Raw genomic sequence first — 26,026 nt, 5'->3', positions numbered from 1 at the left:
CCTTCAACCCCACACTGTGTGTGTGTCATCTGGGTTTAATACTCCTTGTAAGAACAGCAAAACCCAGACTCACCTGATCTGACTTTTCTCCTGACCTGAGGCTCCAGCCATGGCCACAAGGAACCACTTAAAGGTTTCTGCAATCTCTGTGCCTGCAGGTTCTGTGCCCTCGGGTTCCTGTCCGCTCCCTCCTCCCATGGGCTGCCCTCCAGCTCCGCACCATCAGCTCTGACTCATCTCTGAGCTGGAGCTCAGTGTCACTCTTTCTGGGATCACTGCCTCTCTGACTGGTGGCAGCAAAGCACTCTGTAAGGTAGTGGCCCATCTGCCATCTGTCACTGCCTTCCAGGGGGACGCTGGGTCTTGAGCACCCAGAGCCTTCAGAGGCCAGTGCATCGCAATCCCTGGGGCATTCTCCCTGAATGAGAAAGGAAAGCAGAGTGTGATCATTGACCAGTTCCACAGAAGACAGGCTGGGAAGAGCTACAGAGAGAAGACCACAGAGCGTGGATGTGTCCAATAGCCAAGATACCCAGAGAAGTCAAGTCTGTTCCCCACGGTCACACAGCAAGCAAATGGTGGAGACAAGACACAGATCAAATTGTCATTTACCTGATACCTGCCCCTATCTTTTGTATTTTAACATTACTTAATTTACAGTGTGTAGAAAAATAAAGCAAGTTCCTAAGCATTATTATTTAAGACAGAAGTTCATCTATTGAAAGAACATATTAGGAGAGTGGTTCTCAGCACTAATAAATCAGGACAATGGAATGATAAAGCCAAGCCAATGATCACCTTTGGGAAACATAATAAAAGACTTTGGAAAATATAATAAAGGTCAGTAGATAAGACCTGTAATGCGCACATCAGCTAGACGGCTGTTATAACCCAGGTCGCCTTGACTCAGGGAAGGCTTAGGGCAAGTCAGCACTTCCCACATAGCTGAGCTCTCATGCCACGGTCAACAGACTTCTGCTCAGGACCTTTGGCCTGGATACCCTCCCTGTCCTGTCCCCTCCCTTTCCCTGTCACCTGGTTCCTCCTCTCTGGTTGCAGTTCTTCCTTTTGTCACAGCACGGATGGGGAAGCCTTCTCCTGCTCCTCCCCATCTGCTCCTAATCTCCCTTCCGAACGCCCATGTCACACACTTTCCTCTGTCTTGACCTCTGCTGTTCTCCAGCTCCCACTCAGGGCTCTGACCACACCCTATTGGAGTATCACAGTTTGTTCCTTTGTGAAAAAGTCTCTGCGCTACCCCTTTGGGCTTTGAGTTTCTCTGTCTAAAAGGTGGAATTCCTTAAAGTTCTACACACTCTGTTCCTTTTCTTCAGTCTTCCTGGTGACTTTTGCCTCCACAAACAATACCTCAGATATTTTCCAAATCCATGCCTCCTCTTCAACCTTCCCCTGAGCTATGGCTGACATTCCCAAAAGCTTTTGTGCAGTACCTCCCCAATATCCTGAAGCTCAAACAATCTTTTTTTTTTTTTTTTTTTTTTTTTTTGCCGGGGATTGAACTCAGGCCCTTGTGCTTGCCAGGGAAGTGCTTATTCCACTGAGCCATCTCCCTGGCCCCTTCAAACAATCTTAAGAACTGAGTTGAGTGTCTTCCTCTGGCCCTCCCTCCACACCCCTTCTCTCAGTGACTGTGTCCATCCAAAGAGAAAACTTGGATCCATCCAAAACTGGCTCCTCCTACAGCATTCTGGGCCCCTCTGGCTTCTATTTCTCTCCTCACCCATCTTGAACTCTTCTTATGCCCTCAGTCTTGTCCTTCGTGCTCAGCCTCTGACCTAGTGAGCCCCAAAACACCAACCACCATAGCAACTCCTCAACCAAGATCAGAACGTGGGCCTCTCAGCCCCTTCTAAGTGTCAACTGTATCCCTAGAAGGGACCTAAAAGTTTTCAACTGGAAAGTCCACATCCTCTGTCTGGCTTACTTGGCCATCACCGTCTTCTGTGTCTCCTATTTAACCAACCCAGGTGCCTTAATGCTGCCCAGAATATCTGTTCCTTCATTCAAAAAATCTTCCTCAAGTCCCTGATGATGAACCGTAGCTGTGCTAAATGCTGAAGACGTGGAAGAGAGCATGACTTCTGTGTTTAGAATTGGGTGACACAGAAACAAAAATGAGAGTAAGTATTGACCCAGTAAAATATCTGGGTGTGGTGGGCCTTCATTTACCCTCAGGGGTAAAAGCAAGTTTGAGGAGAGAAGAGATTGGGAAATCTTCGCTGAGGGATCTAATAGTTGATCGGAAGTCTGAAGATCAAATATGCATTATCCAGGTATAATTTGGAAAGGGGAGCACTGTTAAGACAGAGAAAACGGTGTCCCTACTGATCTGGAATAAGAAGGGCTGACAGAGAAAAGGGAACTGAGACTGGAGATCAGGGGGAAAGAGGGTGCAGACCCCAACAGAAGGTGAGACCACACCACAGTGGCAGTGTTGCCAACAGGTCAAGTGAGGTGGGCACTGGACTTAGCAATGGAGAAACCCTTCAGGCAGGCACTGCAATTCCACTGGACTTAGCAATGGAGAAACACTTCCTAACTTCAGGAAGTCCTTTGAGGGTGTGCTGTGGATGCAACTGGATCACAGTGGAGAGAGATACAGGTGTGCCACAGGGTGCCAGCACCTGGGACTGCTGCCGGGCTCCTATAGAAAGGTAGGATACCACCACATCCTACACCCTTCTCTCATTCTGGGCCAGTTTCCTCCTCTCTTGCTTCTTGTCCGACGTTGCCTGCATCTCCTGCCCAGCTCCTCTTCCTATTAAAATCCTGTTTGTCCTTCAAGACCAAGTCCAATACCATCATAGGATGAGCTTCCCTGCCTTCCTGGCAGTGGAAACAGGTTGTTCAGTACTTGCCACGTAGATCTTTGCTGAATTTGCAAACTTCCATCTCACCGATCACACGGCATTTCCCCAGTAGGGTTTCAGAGGCAGCACTTGCCTCTGTCCTGTGTCTGTTTAGTGGTGCAAATCTGTCTCCTTGACTACCCAGAGTGGTAATAATGAAATAAGCATGAGTCATCCTTGACCCTTGCCCAGTTTCTAGCTCCATGCATGGGCTACAGCCCTGAGTTGAACTCAGCTGACTGTTCCCTTTTGAGTTGACTTAAGCGCGTGACATGCAGGCCATGATCCCTGTGCTTGGAGCCAGAATGTTTAATGGTGTCTGAGACTGCAGTGAGGACTCCAAGAATTCACTGAAGTCACACTGAACTTCTCAAACTATTTCCACCATTTTCCATGCACTTGACATCAAAGCACCATATGCCATTCTTAGATGACATCATTTGAAATACATGAGTGAATATAAAACAACGTTAGGTTTCAAGTGAAATAACTCACTCAGCTTTGGAGCTCCAAGGCCCGATGTAGCAACCTGTTCATGAAAAGCCACCTTGATATCAAGCAGTGCACTCCATGAACTACTTTAGAATTTCTCTCAGGTATGCACTAGGATTCCAATGCATGCACCAGGACCCGAGACTTTAATCACTCTCCCTTCATCAACCTCACCCCTCACAAGATTTCAAACACTAATCAAGGAGATGGCCAACTCAGCTCTTGTTTACCTACTAGAGTTGGGCTACAACTACAGAGCTCCATTTGCTTGAGGAAACATTCTGTCTACAGATTGACTTCTGGCTAAACTAGGAGTGTGTGTGTGTGTGTGTGTGTGTGTGTGTGTGTGTGCTGTGTACGTGCATGTGCATGTCCTTGTGCATAGGGGCACTGTGCCTGTTGTTTTCTGCACTACCTTCTCCAGGGTTGTCATTTTCATGCTTGCTCTCTGGGCAGCCACCACCTGGTCTGCCTCCAGATTCATCCCAGACCATCATCCTGTGGTGGGGACGCTTCTGAGGGCTGCTGAGAGCTCAGAAAACTAGAAGCCCATGTCTCCTCCTCTTCCACATGGCCTGAGCTGGGTCATAAGCAAGACCAGCAGCACAAGCTAGCAGCTGCCCATTGCTTCTTTCTCACCTGCAAGATACCTGTCCCAAGAGAAAGTGAGAGGAGGAAGACTGTCATTCCACAGCTTCCTGGAATGACAGAGCCTTCCCTTGGGTCCCAGGCAAATGATCCCAGGAGCAGGAAGGAAGTGACAGGTAGGGAAAGTGCTGTCCCAGGAAAGGGCATGGGGTGGGCCACAGAGCAGCCAGGCCTGCTGTGTGCATAAAGCAGCAAAGGTCAAGCCACCTGGTGCAGTGGGGCCCGGCATGGCCTCTGGAAAGGTAAGCAGAGACTCCCCACAAACCTCAGATCTCATGTTAACTCTGGGTCTGAGCTGCCAAGGTGCTTTCTGGCTGCCCCAGCACACATGGCCCCTGCCTCCAGGGTGGCCTTCCGCTCTGCCCCAGGCTCTGGGGCTAGGCCCACCCAACTCCTGCATGTCCTCCTCTGCTGCACACCCAGTTCTGCCCAGCCCTGCCTCTCGATGCTGCCCCTGCCCTCCCTCTCATCACCAATTCTGCTGCCTCCCTCCCCTTCCACCCTAAAAAGCCTGACTCTCCGTCCATCTAAAAACAGCTGCCTCGATATGGCTACCACTCCCTCCTTTATCAGACCTCCCATCTCAGAGACCTGTGAAGGACCCCACGATGTGCAGCAGCACCAGTGCTAACCTGGACACCGATGGTGACATTGCACTGGTGGCAGAGCTTGCTGGGCACTCACCTCATGCTGGGGCAGATACTGAGTCCTGTGATAGCTGAATCCTGCACGGGCCTGTGGGCAGGCACACAGAGGGCCCTAGCTTGCCCCTCTAACTAGGAGAAAGTGATCGGCATAGCCATGATAGGAGTGCTCATAGATGATGGATATTTGACGTAGAAGAGCTCACCATGCTGTCCAGTGACAGGAAGAAGCCATACCCCTTCCTTGCAGCAGAGCCACTGCTGACCCTCACCATCTCCCACCAGATAAGCCATCCTGAAAGCAAGGCAAGAGGATTGAAGCAGGGAGCACAGGAAAGCACGTTCAGCAGGGCACCTCGCATGCTGCGGCGCCTGGGAATTCCTGCACGTGCTGCGCTGCACACCCTGCTGATGGCAGGTGTTAACACTCTGTATGTCCTGACCTCCATGGAAGAAGGAGGCATGGATCCCCATCCGGGTTTACTTGGTGTTTATTCTGAATGATTTCACACATCAGAAGGGCTTAATAAACCCCAGAGTGCGTGGCACACGGGATCTGTGGACCTCAGTTCACGGCTATGTGTCTCTCTTTTATCTGACTCCCACTCATGGACCCCAAACCCAAGACACTGTCATTTCAAGGTGAGCCCATTTCAAAGCAGAAGGAAAAAAAGACACATACGCCTCACCTATAGTTTATTTTTCCTTAAATAAAGGGGGGACCTAGGAAAGGAAGTAATTCTATCCTGTCTCAGCTGTTTCTCCTTTTTATATTAACCCAGTTCCTTCTTTTATGGTTGCTTTCTTAGGTTTTGTTTTGTTTTGTGGTGCTGGGTGTTGAGCCCAGTGAAAGCTATGGATGCTAAATTGCTAGCCCTTTTAATATTTTTATATTGAGCCAAGGTTGCCCGCAGTCGTCTTGAATTTGTGACCCTCATACCCCAGCCTCTGTGGAGGCAGGATTATAGTCTCTACCCAGCCTCGATCTTTATCCTGGTTGTTGTAGGTGCTGCCCTGCAATTTCTAGCTTTAATGGCGCTCGGGTTTGACGCACCACCTCCAAATGAATTAGAAACATCTAGCTAGCAAGATCCATCGTTTCCTCTTCCTGGACGCTACGCTGCAGTTCCAGTGTCCACATGTCACTTGTCTTACCCTCCTCCGGCCCTTCCTTCCTAATATTCCTCCTTCCTGTCTAGCCAGTCTCCCAGCTTCCTACTAACTTCCTCACTTCCCTTTGTCAATCCGGTCAATGTTCCCTGGGCACAGCTCCTGGGATCCATGCAATAAACATGGACTGGCAGCACCAGCTGGCCCGCGGACACAGAGGAATGGCCGCAGGACGTCTCAGAGGAAGACCACACACCCCTCACAGGACTGAATGTGAGCTTCCCATGGAACTCAAAGCGTTGGCCACGTGGCTGGACCAGTGAATGCATCAGAGGAGGCAGAAGAGCAAACAGTGGCTGAAAATTGGAGAGGCACAGTCTAGACTTGGAACTGGGGGAGCTGGCTGAGCAGGGCTGGTGGGAGGACGAGGACACACCTGCAATGGACTCCCCAGCCTCTGGGGCCACCAATGTACTCTTCAGAGCACGCCTCCACTCCTGCGAGAGTGGATTCTCCCAAGACCTGCATGCTTTACCAAAATCCACCCGAAGACTGAGCCTCTCCTTAGGCTTTTCCCATCTAGAACCCGTAGGGCAACTCGCAGCACGGTCTGTGGCATTTGTACTTATTTAGCTTGCAAACCTGTTTCTCCAGAAAATGTTTTTTAAAACAGCAACTAGACTTGACCTTATTATTTTTATGTATTTGTTTCCCTTGGTACAACAAAACCAATGCAAAACAAAGGAGGGCACTATGGAAATGATAATTTTCACCGTGGCCATTGTTTTGGTTAGGTTGACTGCGTCTGTCTCGAACCTGAGGAAGTCTACGTGGAAATGCTTGTTTCCTGGCACAAGGGCTGGAGACTCCATAGTCGAGGCTTTGAGCTAGATCTGCAGAGTCCCAGCGATTCAGAGTTGCTGGCTGGCTGCAGAGACAGGGTTGAGGATGACCGCATGCTGACCAGCTCTGGCTTGACCCCTGTGCAAGCAGCTGTGCACTCTACCCTCCGCTCTTGAACGTCTACACCTGCCTGGTTTCAGAGCTCCAGGGCTGCGTGGGGGGCGCTTTTAGTTCTGGGTCATGAGTTTCAACTGCAATAAAGTATCTGGTAAAGAAGCCGGAGGGAAAGGGAGAGAGCAATCAAACAGCGGATCAGATCAAACAGCCTCTAAGGAACCTTCATTTGCATAATAATCTACGGGTTTACAGACATCTGGAGTGACTAAATTCATGGTATTTTTAAAAATTGTTTTAATTATTTATTTATTCATTTGATGCAGGGTCTCGCTATGCAGCTCAGACTCCTAGCGATCCTCCTGTCTCAACCTCCCCAGCACTGGGATTAGTCGTGCACCAGCATGCCTGGCTCTAGGACTGGCACGGCATGTTGTACTGGGGATCGAACCAGGGTCCCTGCGCTTGCCAGGCAGGTGCTTAGACTGCTGAGCCATCTCTCCAGCCCCAGTATTTTTTCTTTGTTTGTAAACTAAAAATTAACTAAACTTCATTTGGCAGCTCAGTGACCAGGTAGGATGGTGGAGGGAAAGGTTTGAGCATGTTGGGTCTACTTTCATGTTTTAGGGGATGTAGATTCTCATTCTCATTTCTGAGAGTTTCTCTTGGTTCAGGACAGGGTAACGCAGGTCCTCCACATGCTGACGTGCCTTTGTGCCTGCTCCATGCCTCCCCTTTGGAGCAGGGGTTCACGTCCCTGTTTTCTGCAGCTGCAGTCACGGTTTGGGGGTTCTAATTCTACTGCTGCCTTTACAGTTCACCAACATCTCACCCTCATTTTGATTGTGCCTGTGGTCCTTGGACAGATCCACTCTTAGGAAGAGCTGACTCGGGAGCACTTTGAGCCCACCCCTGGCTTGGGCTCCTCGCCAGTGGGGTTTTATTGGATGCAGTGGTTTAGTGGTCCAGCTGCCCAACACGCACTGCCTGACTTCCCTTCACCAGCATGCCCTCGCTAGCATTGGTTGTCTCCCCCTCCCCAACCCTTGCTTCAACTCTGAGATCCTGGGAATGTTCCTTGCAGCCCCAGGTCCCAGGTCCCTTTGACACAGCCCCAAAACCACAGACCCAGTTAGGCTCCGGTCTGTACTTCCCAGTCCATTCAGCCTGGGCAGGCCTGGAGCTCACCCTGCTCTGAACGAGGTCTGTGCACAGAGACGGTAGAGGTTCAGCGTGCTGTACCGCTGCAGTGCGGTTCCCCGTATCAGTGTCACACCATTGTGGTCACCTTCTAATTGTTCTCCTCTGGTGTCAACTTTCTTTCTGATGTGTGCAGGCTCTGGTTTCTGACCCACAGCCTGAGCTGACCATGGTGACAGTGTCTCGTGTGTCTTCCTAGGACTCTCAGCTCTTCCCAGGACTGGGGCATTTGGCTGGAGGGTGCTCTGACACCCTACAGATCTGGTGTCGCACCAGGTAATTTGTGGTGTCTGCACCAGTCACTCCCCATTCTTCACTGACAGAAGGAAGGATGCCATGAGACTAAAGGCATGTGTAGAAAGCAAACTAACTTTAAGCATACATTCATTACAGGCATGCAGTGCACACACGTGTGGATTTGGGAATCGCTGTGGTGGAAACGCAAACTTCTAAGGGGCAGGGGAGATAGCTCAGTGGCATAAGCACCTGCCTGGCAAGCTCTTGGTCCTGAATGTGATCCCCAGTACCTTAAAAAAAAAATGCAGCTAACTTCTTCAGTTGTCTTCAGATGCTGCTAAATAGCATGTCACATTAACACTTTAGTATTCCTTCCTTGTATTGGTCAGTCCACGTTTTTTAGACTGGAAGTCCCCAAGACACCATGTGGGACATGCTGAGACACTGAAGCTCTGTCCTGTGACCCTGACCTGGAGCCGCAGAGTGGAATTCCCCTCTGACAAACCCAAATGGGCCAGAGTCAGCAGGGGTCCCCAGCTGTCAGAAAGAACCTGGACCTGTAAGGGTGTTTGCCTTGCATGTACAAAGCACTGGGCTCTGTCTGCAACCATGCAACATAACAAGGATAATTAATTCTTAAAAAGAAATAAAATGGTCCATGATACTCAAAAATCAACTCAAAGTGAATTAAATACTTAAATACAGAACCTGAAACCTTAATAAGGCTCCTAGAAGAAATAAAAGGGAAAAGTCCCTTGACATTGCTCTTAGAAAGAAAAGGCACAAAAAGAAAAAAGAGAGAAGTGGGATGACATCAAATTAAAGAACCTGAGGGATGAAGGCTGGGTAGACAGCTCTGCAGCCTACGTGCCTGCCTGGCAAGTGCAAGGACCCAAGTTCAATCTCTGTTACTGCATGCTGCCAGGCCACTGTGAGAAATAGCCTGGAGGCTCCTCAGAAACTAAAAAAACAAAGCTGCTGTGTGACTGGTGGCCCCACATCTTAATCTACATGCTACAGGGCTGGAAATGGACGCCAAGTCTGCAGCAGTCCTGTGTCCATGGCAGCACGGTTGTAACAGCACTGGCGGGGCCAGCGAGATAGCTCAGAGGTCTAAAGCCCCTGCTTAGGCAAGCTTAGGCAGGCGCCAGGCACAGGGGACCACATGTGGGGCCAGCCCTGCCCTCAGGGCAGGCTGCGTCAGCCAGGAAAATAATGATAATAATAGTAATAATAGCACTGGCAGGGAAATGCCTCTGCAGCCCTCCGTGGGGACTTAGGAAAATAGGGAACGTACATATGAGGGAAAGTCTTACGGCCCTAAAAATTAAGAATAAGTTTCCAGTGTAGGTGAGCGCATAAGTGCCCTTGAAAGCCTGCACGTTGATGAAATCAGTTACGGAAATGCCAACACCTCATCCTTCAGCTGTGAAAATTCGTATCATCAGGGACAGAATAGCTGCTCCAGGCCACGAGGCAGGAGGTGGGCAGCAGAGTTCCAGCGCAGCAGGAGGACTAAGGGCAGGCCTGCCCCACGGCACTGCAGCCACGGCCGGAAACCCATGCTGCGCACCGGAGCGTCAGTTGAGAGGGAGGAGCTCGCAGTACGTGGTCTCACCTCACTAAAATAAGAAAAGAGGAATTAAAAACTAAGAAGGAGGGGCTGGTGAGATGGCTCAGTGGTCTAAAGCACCTACTTAGAACAAGCTTAGCAAAGCACAGGGACCGCGGTTCAATCCTCCAGCACCACATGCCAGCCAGCCCCGCCCCCTGGTGGGCTGAGCTGGCCACACACACACACACACACACACACACACAAATAAAATTTAAAAAAAAAACAAGAAGGAAAGTGCAGCAATTCAATAGAAGTGATCACTGGAGAGGCAGTGCTTTGCACTCCTAAATTCACGTTTAGCTGCCAGCTCCTGTAAGCGATGGCTTAGAGTTTATGCCAAGGCTCACCTCCTAGCTCAACAATAATGAAATCCTGATAATGCCAGCCTCTGGCAAGGAGGCAAGCAACTAGACCGTAGACGCTGACCCAGGAATATGCAACTGTGGAGGTCGCACAGCAGTCTATTGCAAGCCCAGACTCACACTTGCCATAGCAATCATACTGCTGAGCAATTTACCCTAGAAATATGAGTGTGTGTCTTCTCTCTCACACACACACGCACGCACACACACACACACACACACACACACACAAACTGTACACAGATGTTCCTAGTGTAAAACTGGGAAAAGAATCCCCTCAAAAGAAAAGAATCCTCTTCAGTGCTTAAATGTTGAAGTAAATCGTGGTACGTCTACATCATGGAACACTACTCAGTAGTTAACAGGAACAAACAATCACGACAGGCAGCAACATGGTGAGACCCCCAGGGAATTATGCTGAATAGAAGAAAAGCCAGTAGACGACAAAACTGTAATGCAGGAGGAGGCACCCAGGTTAGGGGTAGAAGGAAATCTGTGGTTCTGGGGGGCTGCAGGAAGGGTGAGAGTCTCTGTAGCAATGAAAGAGTTCTGGGCTCTGATAATGAAGATGAACACATGATCAACACAAAAAGAAAAAAAAAAAACGCAAAAAAGCAATCAAGAGAAAGCCCTCCCGATCCCCAGAGAACTCAGTTTTGGTTGAGTTATAAAAGAGCCTCCAGCAGAGCAGGAAGAGAATCTTCCTCATTTGCCTTTCTGTCCACACCATGCACCCAGTGCCTGCACATGCAGCTCCTCCCTGGTCTCCCTGTGCTGACTGTGTGACTTCAGGGAAGTCCCTATATGTGTCTCAGTTTACCCCTCTCTAGAACAGAGTAGTGATGGTTCCAATGGCATAAGATGCAGGACGATTTTGAACAATGATCCGAGGAGGAGAGGCTCATGAGGAGCCATGCACCTTCCACCCTCTGCCACATGATGTGTGAAGAGTCACCCAGGCATTGGACTTCAGCCAAGGACCAGCCTGGGAGGTGGAGGGCCAACTAGCTCAGAAAGGATGTGCTCACCTTGCGGGTGTAAGGGGATGTCAATCGGGCTGTGAAGTCTATTTCCTCCCATTTCATCCTCAGTCCTTTGAAATACTCAGAACTATAGCCAATAGCCCTTTGTTTGAGACAATTTTCTTTGAAATAAATAAGGTTACATTGGAGAATCTTTTAAAAAAAATGATGATTGAATATAATGGCTCATTAAGCTACATCTCCAATCCTATTTTTATTTTTTAAACAAAGCATCTCAGGCTGGCAAGATAGCTCAACAGACTAAGCACCTGCTTAGGCAAGCACAGAGACCAGGCTTCGATCCCAGGCAGCACATGTAGCACAAGCCCCGCCCCCGGGCATGCTAAACTGACTACCAAGAGCAAGCGTGGTGGCGCACCCCTGTAATCCCAGCACTGGGGAGGCTGAAAACAGGAGGATCATGATGAGTCTGGACTGTGTAGTGACCCTGTACCAAATACATAAAAATACATTTTTTTTTCAGAACCAGGGATTGAACTCAGGCCTTTGCACTTATTCCACTGAGCCATCTCCCCAGCCCCCAAATACATAAAAATAAATAAAAAATAAATAAATAGACACAGCATCTCACACCACCACTAAGTTGACTAGACTAGACGCAAATTTACCATCCTCCTGCCTCATCCTCATGAGATGTTGGGACCCCAATGTGCTCCCAGCCCAGCTCTCTTGCAGTCTTGTTCCCTGACTCACTTAGCCTCTGGCTCCTGTAACACCTTCTTCATATCACTCCCCCTGTACTTGGATTCATCTGATGATGGTGTCCGTATTCTGTAGTTTCTCTCCATCACATCCGTACTTCCTAGTTTCTCTTGGTAGCTTGTGCGCCTCTCGGAGGCCACCACTTGGACTTGTTCCTCTCTTGAGGCATGCATGGAGCATCTGCCCTGTTCCTTACAGGCGTTGGGGTCATCAGACACCTCCCTCTTCTCACTAGCACAACTGTGTGTCCAGTTCCATCCTCCTGTCAATTTGTGCTTCCGGCCTCTTATTTGGCCTGGTAAGTGTTCAAATATTTTGAGGATGGGCGGGTGAGGAAATGAGCCTTTTTCCGGGGGCGTGTGCACTATCTTTAAACAAAAGGAATAGAAACGTGGGATGAAGTCGACTCTCCTACTCATCTGGCACAACAAGAAACATCTGCCACATGCAGACTCCTGGAAAGGTGCTTGCTGTTGCCTTCCTCCTTCCTGGGACAATGCCCTAGCAGGACAGGAGTTTCTCCTTCAGAGAGGTAGAGAATTACTGAAGAGCCTCAAGAAATCTTCTACAACTTTTCCTCTGGAAAAATTACATAGAAGACATCCCTGTGCTCAGAAACATATACAGATGTCTGTGTTTGAGAATAATCCCTGGGTTTCTCCTCCCTAAATGTCTCAAGTTAAATTCTCTCTATCTGAACTTCGAATGACTTTTGGGTTTGTTTGGGAACAAGTCCAGGTAAAGGCTGCCCAGGCAGAGGCTGGGAGAAGAGGCCAGGAGGACGCCCTCCTGCACAACGGGCGCAGCATCTGATTCCTTTGCAGTTTTCCAGCATTTCAAGCATGGTTTCTGCAACTCTCTCCTTGGGCTTTGTTTGCTGGCTGCCACAGGAAATAGTCCAAATTCTTTTTACTTACCATTTACAAATTCAGTGGTACAAATGATACAAAACTAAAAGCTCCAAAGAGCCACTGCCCCAAGAAGATGTCCTCCTCTTCCTTCTCCTGTGCCCTGAAGGTCCATTCTTTTCCCTAGAGCCCAGGGCCTCAGACCCGCTGGGCAAGTGCTGTGCCCCTGGGCCGCGGCCGCCTGACGTCTGTCTTACACACGCTTCTCAGACACCCTGGCCAGCTACTCTTAGGAGTTTCCATATAAAACCCAGGACTCCAGTATCTAAATGTTCTCCATGCACAAAACTAGCTTCCTAAAATCAAATAGGGCAAAATCCTCTTCAGAACTCACCCCTTGCCCAACACATAGAGGTTATTTTCCACTTACTTCCAAAAACAGTTAAAAAGGGCTGGAGAGATGGCTCGGTGGTCTAAAGCACCTACTTGGAACTAGCTTGGCAAAGCACAGGGACCGCAGTTCAATCCCCCAGCACCACACGCCAGCCAGCCCCGCCCCCTGGTGGGCTGAGCTGGCCACACACACACACACACACACACACACACACACAATAAATAAATGTAATAAATAAATAATTAATTTAAAAAAAAAAAACAGTTAAAAAGACAGCCTGGAATTGTGAATAAGCATGAAGAGGGACGGAGAGACCCAGATGTCGCCAGTAATAGCGAGCATGGGCCCAGCTGTCTGCAGGAAGAGCACAGGGCCCCTGCGTGATGATGTTTCCCCTGGACGGTGAGGACCACAGTTTCCACTCTTCCTTTCCTGAGTCAGAATCCCACACGGTGCCTCTCATGTCCGCGGCACTGGGCGACGAGGTTGTGGGTCCAAATGGCTGTGTCAGGGCTGGAGAGATGGCTCAGCGGAATAAACACTTCCCTGGCAAGCACAAGGGCCTGAATTAAATCCCTGATTCCGACCGAAAAAAAAAAAAAAGGAGTACTCCAAACGGCTGTGTGAGGCAGAGCTCTGTGAGACGTATGTGTAGACTTATGATCCATTTCTTACTGAACCTCTTTGCAAATTGGCGAATCTTTTACCAAATATATATGGGGACATCAATCATACTACCACTGCCTAAGTGTTTTGTGGTTTTTCTTTCGAAACAGGATTTCACTATGCAGCTCAGGCTGGCCTTACTCTCAGAGCAGTGCTCCTGCCTCAGCCTCCCAAGTGCTGGAATTACAGGCATTCCCCAAATATTCTTGACAAATCATACATTCTGTGCGCAACATCATGAAGGGCTGGTTCTTTGCAGGTGAGCTCATCAACGCAATACAGCTTCACGGTGTTGGGCATCAGTGCCTGGTGAAGTGTCTGTGCTTAACACAGTGCTCCATCCAGAGGTTCCCCGAAAGCCCGTGTGAGGGCCCAGGGGCCAGCTGAAGGCGGGACCTGAAGGAGGGAAGTTAGGTGCCTGGGGTGTGCCCTGGAAGGGTTGTTGGGACCCTCACCACACGCTCTCTCCATCTTTGGCCGCAGCCACCATGAGGTTCACAGGCCTCCTCTGCCATGTGCTTGGCCATCGTGTTCTGGGCCATGACAGGTACAAAGCAGCAGGGCCAGGGGACTGTGGCCTGTGACCTCAGGACCCCTGAGTCGAAATCAGTTCTTTCCAAGCAGGGTGTGTCAGGTCTTTTGCTGAAGTCACAGAAAGGTGACAACACACAGCAACACAGCATCTGAGTGTAAGGCTGCCGATAGTAACGTAAGCCTGCAGAAAAGCCCAGAAGTTTCCTCGCCCGACACTTGGCCCCAGGGTGGCCCCCAGAGGATGTTGCCTCCAACCTCTTCCTGAGCTCTCAAATCAGGGTCTCCTGGGAGCTGTTAAAATTGCTGCCTCCAGGGTTAACAACCTAAGTTTGCAGACCAAAAATTAGAGAAAAAGGAGGGCTACAAGGAAAGCCAACATTTTGGCACTAGCCTTCTAAGGTCAATTAAGACTCAGGACACATGAGAACCTGTGCTGTTACGTCATGTAACTCTATAGTGTCCCAAATTTTCTGATCAAGGAGATTATGGTGCCAAAGAGGAAAGTGATCAATGATGTAGAGTGTGCCTAAGGAGAGTCACAGGGAGAAGAAATATTCTCTCAGGCTTTCGCAGAAAGCAAATTGGTCAAGCAATGGCTGTGACTCATCCATGTGGCTGACACTAAGGGATCTACAAACTGAGGTACAGGGACTCAGGATAAATTCTGAGGGGATTTGACTGATCTTATCAGATATAGAAGCTACAGTTCTTGTTACATAGGTCTTGCTTTATTTTGGTCTTAACCATCCAGCAGAATAGTATAAAAATGAAGTACAAGAAGTAAAGCCATGTTGTTATGGTGAGCTATAGGGGACTCAGGTCAACAACTTCTTACATTGTCAGTCATGAGGAAGGCCCAATACTATTATGGACTACTGGACTATTTTGGAATATTTTGCTGAGTTCACATACCTATGATATTTAAATGACTGAACTAAACAAAAAAAGGGATACAGATGAATGACCATTTTGTATCTGTATATTCAAAATGGTTAGGATAGATACACAGTTACATCTTCTCAATTCAATGAATAGAGGGATTTGTTCTAATAGTGTTTGTAAATAGGATATCATGTCTGCATCTTGTATAACAAATAACCACTAGGAAGACAGTATGCAGTGCTAAATATTGAAACTGTCCTACTAATTTGATTGAAACTGTCTCATTGCTATTTGTTTCTCAATAAAATTATGGAAAAAAACAAAACCAAAGAGGGTGGTAGAAAGCATAGCTATAGCAGGGAACAAGGGCTGGAGTCCAGCAATTTCAGAGATGACTTCTGAGGTCTGCACAGTCCTACGGATAACCCACTATGACTACTGGACTACATTGGATTATTTTGTTGAATTCATGCACCTACAATATTTAAATGGCAGTGGAATACCCATCTCTGACAAAACTAAATGAAAAAGGATATAAATGAAGGACCATTTTGTATCTGTATACACAAAATAGGATAGATACAGCTACTTTCTCTTAATTCAATGAGAAGTAAGATTTGTACTAGTAGTGTTTGGGCAGGCTATCATGTCTGCCTCTTGTACTATGAATAACTACTACGAAGACAACAATATGCAATGTATTAATTATTGTAACTGTCCTACTATCCTGTTCTGAAATTGCCTTATTGCTATTTGTTTCTCAATAAAATTAATTAAAAAAATAAATAAATAAAATTGCTGCCTCCAGTGTCCTGCCCCCCTGGACTGGAGGTCTTCGCATGGGGGTGCTGGCTTCCTGCTGGTTCCACTGAACAGCCAGGGTAAGAAGGCTAAATGTTGTGACCTGGGAACTCAAGACCCCAAGGGAGCCTGCAGCACCCCAGCCCAGAACAGCTGAATCACAAGCTGTATTCACAGGACCCCAGTGCTCCCGGCAACTAGTGAGGACTCTGCAGTTTCCCATGATGCCTTGGTGCTGCGATGCCTGCAGGGCCTGGGACCTCCATGGCCAGAATCTAAACTATTTGTGATTGTTTTGTCACTGGGCCCCAAGGCTTGGCATGGGAGGCTCGATCTGGATCGTGCTGCCGACCTCCTGATTCCCATTCCAGGAATCCACCTTTCTAAAGGCAGCTCATTCCCGGGTTACCTCCATAGGAGCTTGAGAACCACCCATGCGTGCCTTCTTCCCTGTGTTGGCATCATTTTCTCCTTGAAAACCAGTCAGCGCCTCCAGACTGACTGCATTTAGCTTAAATCAGCCTAGAGAACCCCTATTACTTTCTAAAGAAAAATAAATGATCTCCTCCTTTACTCTCTGAATTACTGAAGCCCGGCTACAAATCTCCATCTCCTGGCTCAGGTTTCCCAAGAGGAGCTTCTGACATTGTTTCTCTCTGCCACTCTCTCGGCCTCCTTGCCATCACCCAGGAGCCTCCTTGGGCAGCCCTGTTCTGCAAGGAAGGCAGCCTCAGCCACCAAGGAGCCCCAGTGCCAAGAGCAATTGCTGTTTCTACTATGAATCCCTGTGTGTTTCGCTAAGGCAGCCAGCGGGGGCGATGCTCTTCCAGCAAAGCTGTGCATCTGGTTAGCTTAACATTCAGCTTCTGTTCAACCCCGGTGCCTACGTGCCTTCCCCAGGGCCACCTAGGATGACAGTCTCTCACACTTTCACAAATGTTTGCTTATATAGGAGCAATCTCAAAAATCAGGAGCTGGGCCAGTGAGATAGCTCAGCAGACTAGGCATCTGCGTAGGCAAGCGCAGGGACTGGGGTTTGATCCCTGGCACCACGTGCTGTGCCTGCCCTCCCTGGGCGCAGTGAGCCAGCCACCAAGACGACATGGTGGCGCACTCCTGTAATACCAGCACTGAGGCTGAAAACAGGAGGATCACTACCAGTCCAAGCTCCATAGTGAGACCTTGTATTAAACACATTTAAAAAGAGAAAAGGAAAAAGAACAGGACCCCACGTCGGGTTTCCAAAGGCCAAGACACACTTGGCAATCCCTCCCCTTCTCCTTCTCTGAACCTCCAGGTGACCTTCCTGACAGAACCTTTGCTCACTAGCAGGAGCTGAAAATCTGAGTGGCCGAGGATTTTAAAACAGGATTTTAAAGACCACTCATAGCCCAGACCCGAGCACTCAGACAGGCAAGCCCATTAAGGATTGAAAACACGCAAAGACTCCAGTAACAAACACCTAGTATTTATTAATAAATTAGTACACTTGAAGGCATTTTTCTGATATCAGTCGCTCACCACTGCCCACAAACCCCGCTGGCACAAAGGGAGGCCACACCACCTTTGTTTTAGAACCTGGCCACTGAGGATTAGAGGGTAGGTTTATAAGGGCGCATAGTTGCAAATATATCAGACAAGAGTTCTTACAGCTGCAGCCATTTTTAATTATAGTGATTGATGGAGGAAACCCAATAAGACCAAAGCCTGAGGGTAGACTGGACCTATTGACTATGTTTGTATAAAAAACAAGACATCTCTGAAAGCAAAAGCTGGGCAAATGCTATGGAAAACATGCCCCTGGCACTCGATTTGGACTTTCCAAAGTGCAGCGATGTATTTCAGAACAACTCAATCCCTAAAAGATGAAGTTCAGGTTCTTTGGTGGCCTGGAGGGTAAGCCATCGAAACAGCAAGTCCTGATGGCTTGAGGACATCATTTTCTCCAGGCCAGAGCGTGTTAGCAGGAGGAGGAGGAGCGGGAGGAATCAGGCATTTGACACCGTGTGCAGGCGAAACCATCCGTCTGTCTGCAATCGTGTGGTCAAGTTTCAGCCATGAATATGAAGGGTGCAACACGGAATATCCCGAAGATAATTCAAGGTCTGATTGTGTTACAGTAACTCAACAGGATCTCGGGTCTCCTTAATCCCTAAGAACATCTGTGAAGGACAAACAATAATAAAAATAGCAGTAATATTTTAAAAAAAAAAAAAAATGTAGACATGGTGTTGAAAGACAAGAAGACTGCTTATAGAACTGACAAGATGCCATTACACTTTAAGAAGAACGTCACCATCCAGTGTGTAGGAAAAGCCACACTGCATTTACGGTCAGTTACATGAATTTAAAGTGCACAGAACAATTTAGAAAATACATAAGAAGGCAAAAAACAGAGAAACTGGAACTTATAAAAATTTACTGATGGGTATTCTGCAATAGTTATACTTTGCAAAAGGTTTATAAACTAACTTCCCAGAGGATTTTTTTAAGAAGGGGAAAAAAAAAAAAAAAAAAAAAAAAAAGCTGTGAGAAGAACAAACTCATACACTGGCCATAAACTGTTAAACACACACATACACCAGATCCAGAAGCGAGAAACCAAACAAAACCACCCGCCACCAAGTCAGTGTGCAGAGCGCAGAGCTGGCATGTTCTACAACAGGTCGGGGAGGTGGCTGTACACGGAGTCCAAGAGGGTCTGGCTGGCCTCTTGGCTTTTGACCCCAACAATCTCAAACAGCCGGTCCAGCTTGTCCTCGGCCTGGGGGATCTCTTCAATCACCCGCAGCTCCTCGGGGTTCAGGATGTGCAGCATGTCGTCAAAGATGGGCTGCAAGTCACAGGGGTCCAGGCGTACCTGCCGCAGCACCGTGTCCTTCTTCTCTGCAGAGACCAGAGGGGGAGGGAGGAGGGGAATGGGACCCTGCTGCTGCAGGTGGGGAATGCCCAGAGCACGAAACCACCCTCTCCCCAGCCTCCCTGGGCCTGTGTGCTTCTCACATTCTGTCTGGCACAGTGTAGACGGCTTGGGAATATGCACTGGTACTGCCCATAGAAAGAGCAGCCTCTCAGGGGTCAGACAGTGACCCGCCACGATGGGTGGCAAGTCCATGATTACGGTGGTACATAAACATCTAGACTTCAATGACTTCTAAGTTCTTCTGAAACTCAGAGAAATATTGTGATACCTCTAGCAGCATTTCCGTCTGCAACACAGCCACTAAACAAAGCGATCCACAACCCGACCTGTGCCACATGATTAAAGTCCCAAGCTACACCAGCCTGTTGTCACACTGAGCGACGCTTTCAACTCGAGGAATAAAAGCACAGCAGCCAGAAAACACTGCTTTACACTGGGGTGAGGAACTGTAACTTTCCCTATGCTATCTGTAATGACAATATATTTTATGTTTATATAAGCAACAGGGAGGGCCGGGGAGATGGCTCAGTAGAATAAGTGCTTGCCTGGCAAGCGCAAGGGCCTGAGTTCAATCCCCGGTTCCGCAAAAAATAAATAAATAAATAAATAAACAATAGGATAACATAAATAAGTAAAGTGGTTACAATATAAGATATTTTATAAATACATGCAGAACATAGAACCCTTCTTTCTAATATCTAAATGGAATTGTCCCCAACCTAGGTACTAACAAAAATCTGTCATCAAAACAGTGTGTCTCCTCACTCCCCATCCTATTACCCCCAGGCAAAAGTGGCAAATTATTTACCAAAAAGAAAACCCAGAATGTGTGAAACACTATTTTCAACCTAACAGCTGACCATGAGGATCTGTAAGTCAGTAAAACTGTCCTCTCAATCCTTAAGACCAGTTATACTTTACATCTTTGGATCCAAGGCTGGTAAATAATTTTCAAAAAACCTGCTGGACTACATTTCCTGCTTCTCAGAGAAACTCCCCTGCTAGTACTGTGAGGAGAAAGGTGACCTTGCAGGCATGGCAGCTGTCAAGTTTCCTAGGCGTGTCCACCTCGGCCAGTGACACAGTCCTCCCTGACCAGGGTCATCTCAGGGCCCAGGACAGGCTGTCCAGGACGGGTCACCTGGGTGGCCCGGCTGGGGCGAGACTGGGTGCTCTGGAGCTAGCGTCTGCCACTCTTACCTTTGGTAATGAAGGAGCCCGTCCTGCTGAGCGCCGAAGACCCGCTGGATGTGGAGTCGCAGCGGAGCAGGGGCTCGGACTCGTCCACAAAGAAGCCCTTATTCTTGTCCAGGGGTGATGGCTCCACCGTGAGGAGCGTAGCATTTTCCAGTTTCCCACTGGGGCCGGGGTTTGGGCTGGCAGGGCTGGGGCTCATTGGAAGGGCCAGTTTGTCTGCTTCTAGCTGCAGGAAGCATAAAACATTTTAAAGATTATATATATATATATATATATATATATATATATATATCAGAAGTTACACAGGGATGATTGTCCTGATTGTCTATAGCATTCACAAGGCTTCAGCCGTGTGTGGGGGCACACACCTGTGACACTGCTAACAGCATTTCCAATCCCAGCACTTGGGAGGCTGAGGCAGGATGGCCACAGTTTGAGATTATGTAGTAAGACAAAGCTACCTAGCCTCGGCTGTGTAGTGAGTTCAAGGCCAGCTTGAACTACAAAGCAAAACCCTGTCTCAAGTTAATTAAATAAATAAACTTCAAAAAAGTACACACAGACATAGGTTTATTAAAAAGTAGAAGCCTGGCATGACACACTTAAGAGTCCTAGCTACTTGGGAGAAGGAAGAAAGAAGACTGTGATTTTGAAGGTTGAGGTCACACACCAGTGCCCCCTAAATTAATATTAATTAATTTTGAGAAAGAAAACGGAGGGCCGGCCAAATAGCTCAGCAGATTAAAATGCCTGCAAGCAGGCACAAGAGCCGGAGGTTTGATCCTGGGCCTGCCGTGCAGGTCCCGCCCCTGGGGCGCGCTGAGATGGCAATTGAGACTGGGTGTGGCGGTGCATGCCTGTAACCCCAGCTCTTGAAAGGCTGTAAACTGACGGATCGCTATGAGTCTGATCTAGTAGTAAGACCCTGAATACCCTGTCAACCCTTCCCTAAAATACAAAGCAAAAGAAAGAACGCAGCAGGAAGCATGCACACTGAGCTCTTACCAGAGTGCGTGGAGCTGGACACAGCTATGAATAGAAAGAACCCTAAGGTAAAACACAATTCTGTAGCCCTAGATGGGGCCGAGGTAGTATCTAGTAGAGTCCTTCGTAGGAGCTGAGTTGTGCCACCACAAGTACTTCAGTCAATGTCCTTATCTGGGCCTTCCCACTGGGACTGCCTTTGGGGACAGGGTCATTACAGAGTTCCCTGGCCCTGCAGTAAGCTAGCTGCTCCCTTAAGAGACTGAGACACAGATTTACACAGGGAAGGCCCCGAGGGCGCAGTGAGAAGGCACCATCTGCCTGCCTGCCAGGCGCCAGGCCCAGAAGACAGCGCCCTGCCTGCACCACAAGCAGGAAGTGAACCCAGGGTCAGCCCCCAGCCCTCCTTGGTGCTGTGTCTGGCACAGTGTGTCTTCCGCCTGCACAGAGCCAGAGACCAGAGCCCTTACAGGTGGGTGGCTGCTGAGGTGAGGACACTGGGAGGAGCAGGACTGAGGCAGCTCCCGCTCGTCAGATTCCCGACTACCACCATTCCAAGTTAGCTCCGGGGAAGGTGCTACCAGGATGGGAACAGCAGGACCCAGTTGGGGCTGGGTGGCGTTGGGTGTCTCAGCCTAAGGCACTGTTGGGTGGCAGCAAGAGGATAATAAATGACAAGAAAGCAAAGAAAGGGGCCAGTGAGGTGGGGACAGTGAGCTCCACCTCAGGCTGGTTGGGCTGTGAAGTGTGGACATGGAACCAGCAGCAGGTTGGGTGTCGTGCATCACCAGAGGCCCCTCTTGACCTCAGACAAATCTGATGTATGCTTCCAAATTCCTGATTCAATTGCACCCTCCCCGCAAGGCCACTCATGCCAACACACCTTTGTTATGCACTCAGGGGAACAAAGAGTACTTATCTGCACTGGCTCTCAGGGACATGACATTGGAAGACAGGTCCGTGGACACAGTGCAGTGTTCTGGCTTAAAAAAGAACTTCCCACCCACGAATCACATGCCACAGACTGAGTCGTCCACCCACCTATTTCCTGAACTCATTTTAAAACTTTACATCTAATTTCAATCCCACCCCCACCATTTTGCCAAAAGGGTTTATCAGTGGAATCAAACACATGATTTCCAGCATTATTTGGAAAGACAAACGCGGCCCTGAGGCACCCCTGGGGTTAGTGAGTCGGGTACCAGGGAACAGTCCTGCGGAGAGCTTTGCATGTCCACCACAGGCCCACAGAAACCACAGGACAATTGCCTTCCCGGGACTAAGCATCTACCCCTTGTTTGTGCAACAGGAACTGCTTGCATTCCCAGCTGTCTAAAATTTATCTATATACTCAAAAAAAAAAAAAAAAAAAAAAAAAAAAAAAAAAGCAGATGGAGCACACTACACATGTAGTAGGCACAGTGTTACCTGCGACATCTCCCATCAGAAAACAGCCTTTGGGGCAGGTAGGACAAAGTTTGTTATTAGTTATGAAAGCTCATTAGTCAGTCGTCAGGGTTTATGGCAAATGAAGACCAGCAACAGTGAGATTTAGAAATGAAAAGAAAGACATACAACTTAACCAGAAAGCCCAATTTTCATAGAAAGAGTGTCCCTGCCTTCACTAAAAAGCTTTGAGCAGAAGCTCAAAGTAATGGAGTAATGGCACACTCAGGAGGCTGAGGCTGGAGGATTGCCAAAAGTTCAAGGCCAGCCTGAACTACATAGTGAGATTCTATCTGAAGAAACCAAAATTAATTAATTAAAAAGAAAAAACCCTTTGAGCAGAAACTTAATGAAACAGTCGCAAAATAGAGCTATTGAATTTATTCCATAAGCCTCTTGGAGCACTTCAAATTCTCCATGAGGACATATTCATTTTGTAATTAGAAAAACAATACATGTTATTTTTCAAAGCAGTGACCCCTGACCACTTTCCTCCTGCCCAGCTCTGACTGGTAGTGATCCTCCTGTCTCAGCCTCCCCAGCGCTGGGATTACAGGCGTGTGCCACCATGCCCAGTTTCGGGGCCAGCACAGCACCCTCAGGGGTCTGGACCAGCATGGCATGTGGTACTGGGGATCAAACTCAGGTCTTTGCACCTGCCAGGCAGGTCCGCCCTGTGGTTTCTTCTTTATGTCAGTCGCCAAGAATAGGATTGCTGGAAGATCATCTCTCAACTAAGCTCCTCTCCCTCCTTGTGTTAAGTGTTTGTGGCCACCAAAGTGTCCTGCACCACTGACAGGCTCAGAGTAAGAAGAAAGACCTCTGGGGAAACCAGAACACAAAGGTAACGAATCTACCAGGAATTTAAAGCCAGCTTGGAGAAACGTGAGAACCTCAGTTCTTTTTGGTTTTTAGCCATGAAGTGACCATGCTCACTTGGATGACTGGCTTGAGAAGCAAGGAGAGTAAGAGAAGGTGCAGGGGTCGGGCAGGCAGGATGAGCTCCAAGCAGCCCCAACCAGAACGGTCCTATCCCATGCACACAGGGCATGCAATTGCTTTTGCCCAAATGCACCCGAGATGCCCTCCTGATTAGTCTCCACACAGTACACTCAGTCCTTTCAGATTCATATTAATCTCTATTGATAAGGGATGGGAGATCAACAGCTCATTTTCTAACAGCTGAGTGACACCTGTAGCTTCTTGTGACCTGGTGTCCGCTGGCCTCGGTAAACAGAGCACTGCCTGGACTCTAGGGGTTTGAGCATTCTGGGTTCCTGAGGGTCACACCAGTACTTGTGAGAACAGCGCCAGAACCCGTACACGATCTGCACTGGAAAGAGCGGCCATGGCTGTCTTCTCCACTCCCGTCCTAGCTGTGCCCTTGCCAGGCAGAGCCCTATCATGAAAGTGCCCTCTATGGGGACTGAGCCAAGTCACAGCAAGGAGCAGATGCTCAAAAATAACCCTCTCCTGAAAACTCACTGCCCTGCCCATTAACCAGCCCAGAGGCACCCCACAATAAAGGCCGGGGACCGCAGAGCCCCGAGTGGCAAGGGCAAACACTACCAGGCATGTTCAAGGCATGGTGGAGCTGCGTGAAACGAGACTGGGAGCTATCCCGCTGCTACCTGCAGCTGAGCACAACCCGCAGTCAGGAGAGGTCGGAACCACAGCCTCGGGGCACCCTCTTTGCTGTACGTAAAGTCCACTCTTAAAAGTCAATGTCGTGAAATCCCATAAAGACGGGGGAAGAAGGGAGATGTCCCCCTAAGTAGCTGAGGAGTCTTGGGAAAACCACTTCCCTCCTCAGACCCGCTTCCCTATTTCTAAAGTCAGACGAGGACATTGTTAAACATCTTTTCAAACTGTTGTCTCCCCACTGCGATTTCTTCCTCCTCAGCCGCCCCCGCCCCAGCCCTTTGTCCTTCCCAAGTTACCCCTAACTGGTTCCCTCCACTTAGGTTAACCACCAAGTTATTTTCAATTACTACCCGATTATCGTCTCCCTGCAGTTGCGCAAGCTGCTTTCATGAAACTAATGAACAAATTTTTGATGCTCAAGTGACCTCCCAAAATGCGACATTAATTACTCAGCCCGCCAAATGGCCAGCTGAGCTCCTTGGCTCCTGCTCTACCCAGGGGGTACCCCCAGCCTTTCTTCCCTGGGTGGAGCCAGATCTGCCTGATGCCTCCAGAAAGAGCTCCTCCTGGTCATGCAATGCCCTTTCCTCGAGTTCCCTCTTCTAGACCTCAGCTAAGGGAGTGCACCTGCATGGCAGCGGTAACTTAGAAAGAGAATTCTACAGCACTTTCGTGAGAATCTCTGTTGTTCTGACGACGGTCTTGCTAAGTCTTGTGGGAACAAACTGCTACTCCACAGGAGCTGAAGAGCTATCAGCCAGCTCCATAACAGAAGGGTCCAGAGAGAGGAGCGCTGCCGGGGCTGTGGGCTTTCCAGCTTCCTTTAGAGGGAGGAAACGAAGGCTCGATGAGGTCCCAATTACTTGTCCAAGGTCATTGCCTGGCTCTGTCTAGTTTGCAGGTTACTCCACTTCCCTGTCTGGATTCCTCAGCTTTTAGAGGGGCTGACACATAGTAACAGATTCTAGCAGCCATGTGACAGCAGGCAGCTGCCCTGGTCCTGTGGCTGCAGGAAGGGTGTGGAGCCAGCCTGCATGGTCCTGCCAGGGGTTAGTGGCTCAGCAGTGCCCTGTGCATGCCATACCCTGCCACCACGGCCAAGAGCATTGCTTTCACATGTGCACATCCCAACGTACCAGTGGGGGGCTTGCTGGTTAGCTTAGTTGTTTAAGCGCCTGCTGGGGCAAACCCACTCAGGCGTGGGGGAGCGCGGTTCGATCCCCAGCTCTCCATGCCTCACCAGACCTGCCCTTAAGGCAGACTGAGCCAGTCAAAAGAAAAGAAATCCTTCTCAACTTTTGGCTGGGGATGTGGCTCAGTAATAGAGCTCTTGCCTTGCACGTACAAGACTCTGGGTTTGATCCCCAGCACCACAAGAAAAAAAAAAATCTGGGTACCAATGGACCAGTGACCAGTTCAAATAACACCTTCAATTTCCACTGAAAGTTTATCTCAGAGGAATTACAGTCACAAGCAAAAATAAAATTAAAACTATTTAAGGATCATGATATTGTCTAAGTTTTTCCCCACTACACATGAATCAAGATCAAGTCAGATTTGGGACTCCCAACAGGTCTCTATGGAAACTCCTGATTGGGCTCTAAAAAAAGAATTGTGACCCTCCTTGCCCTATCTGTATTTCTCCACACCTGAATGTACCAGTCCCTGCACTGGAGAACAGGAATCCAGCTAAGAAGGAATGTTTTGTTATCCAAATCTATGTGCTTCCAGGATTTTATTTTATTTTTTTTAATTTTTTTTTATTTGAGAGAGAGAGAGAGAGAGAGAGAGAGAGAGAGAGAGAGATAGAGACCAGCTCAGCCCACC

General features: G+C 48.6%; 1 protein-coding gene across 2 annotated transcripts in view; it reads right to left on the bottom strand.

Annotated features, from left to right (window-relative positions):
- Positions 1-17,452: 17,452 nt before the first annotated feature.
- The window catches only part of Tnfrsf21 (TNF receptor superfamily member 21), a 59,045-nt gene continuing 50,471 nt past the window's right edge, over positions 17,453-26,026 (bottom strand). Inside the window, exons 5-6 of one of the 2 annotated variants that reach the window (XM_023719205.1) lie at positions 20,129-20,351; positions 17,453-18,167 (exon numbers count right to left, since the gene is read on the bottom strand). In XM_023719205.1, the coding sequence (XP_023574973.1) occupies positions 18,151-18,167; positions 20,129-20,351 (240 nt within the window). In that variant the 3' untranslated portion in view covers positions 17,453-18,150. Of the gene's footprint in view, positions 18,168-18,212; positions 18,892-20,128; positions 20,352-26,026 lie in introns of those variants that run through there. The other variant, XM_023719201.1, reaches the window with a different exon arrangement.

Source organism: Octodon degus, unplaced genomic scaffold, assembly GCF_000260255.1.
Source record: "Octodon degus isolate 3935 unplaced genomic scaffold, OctDeg1.0 scaffold00005, whole genome shotgun sequence".
Lineage (NCBI taxonomy): Eukaryota > Metazoa > Chordata > Mammalia > Rodentia > Octodontidae > Octodon > Octodon degus.
Note: the sequence above shows the minus strand (reverse complement) of the source record. Positions and strands in the feature narration are given on the sequence as shown.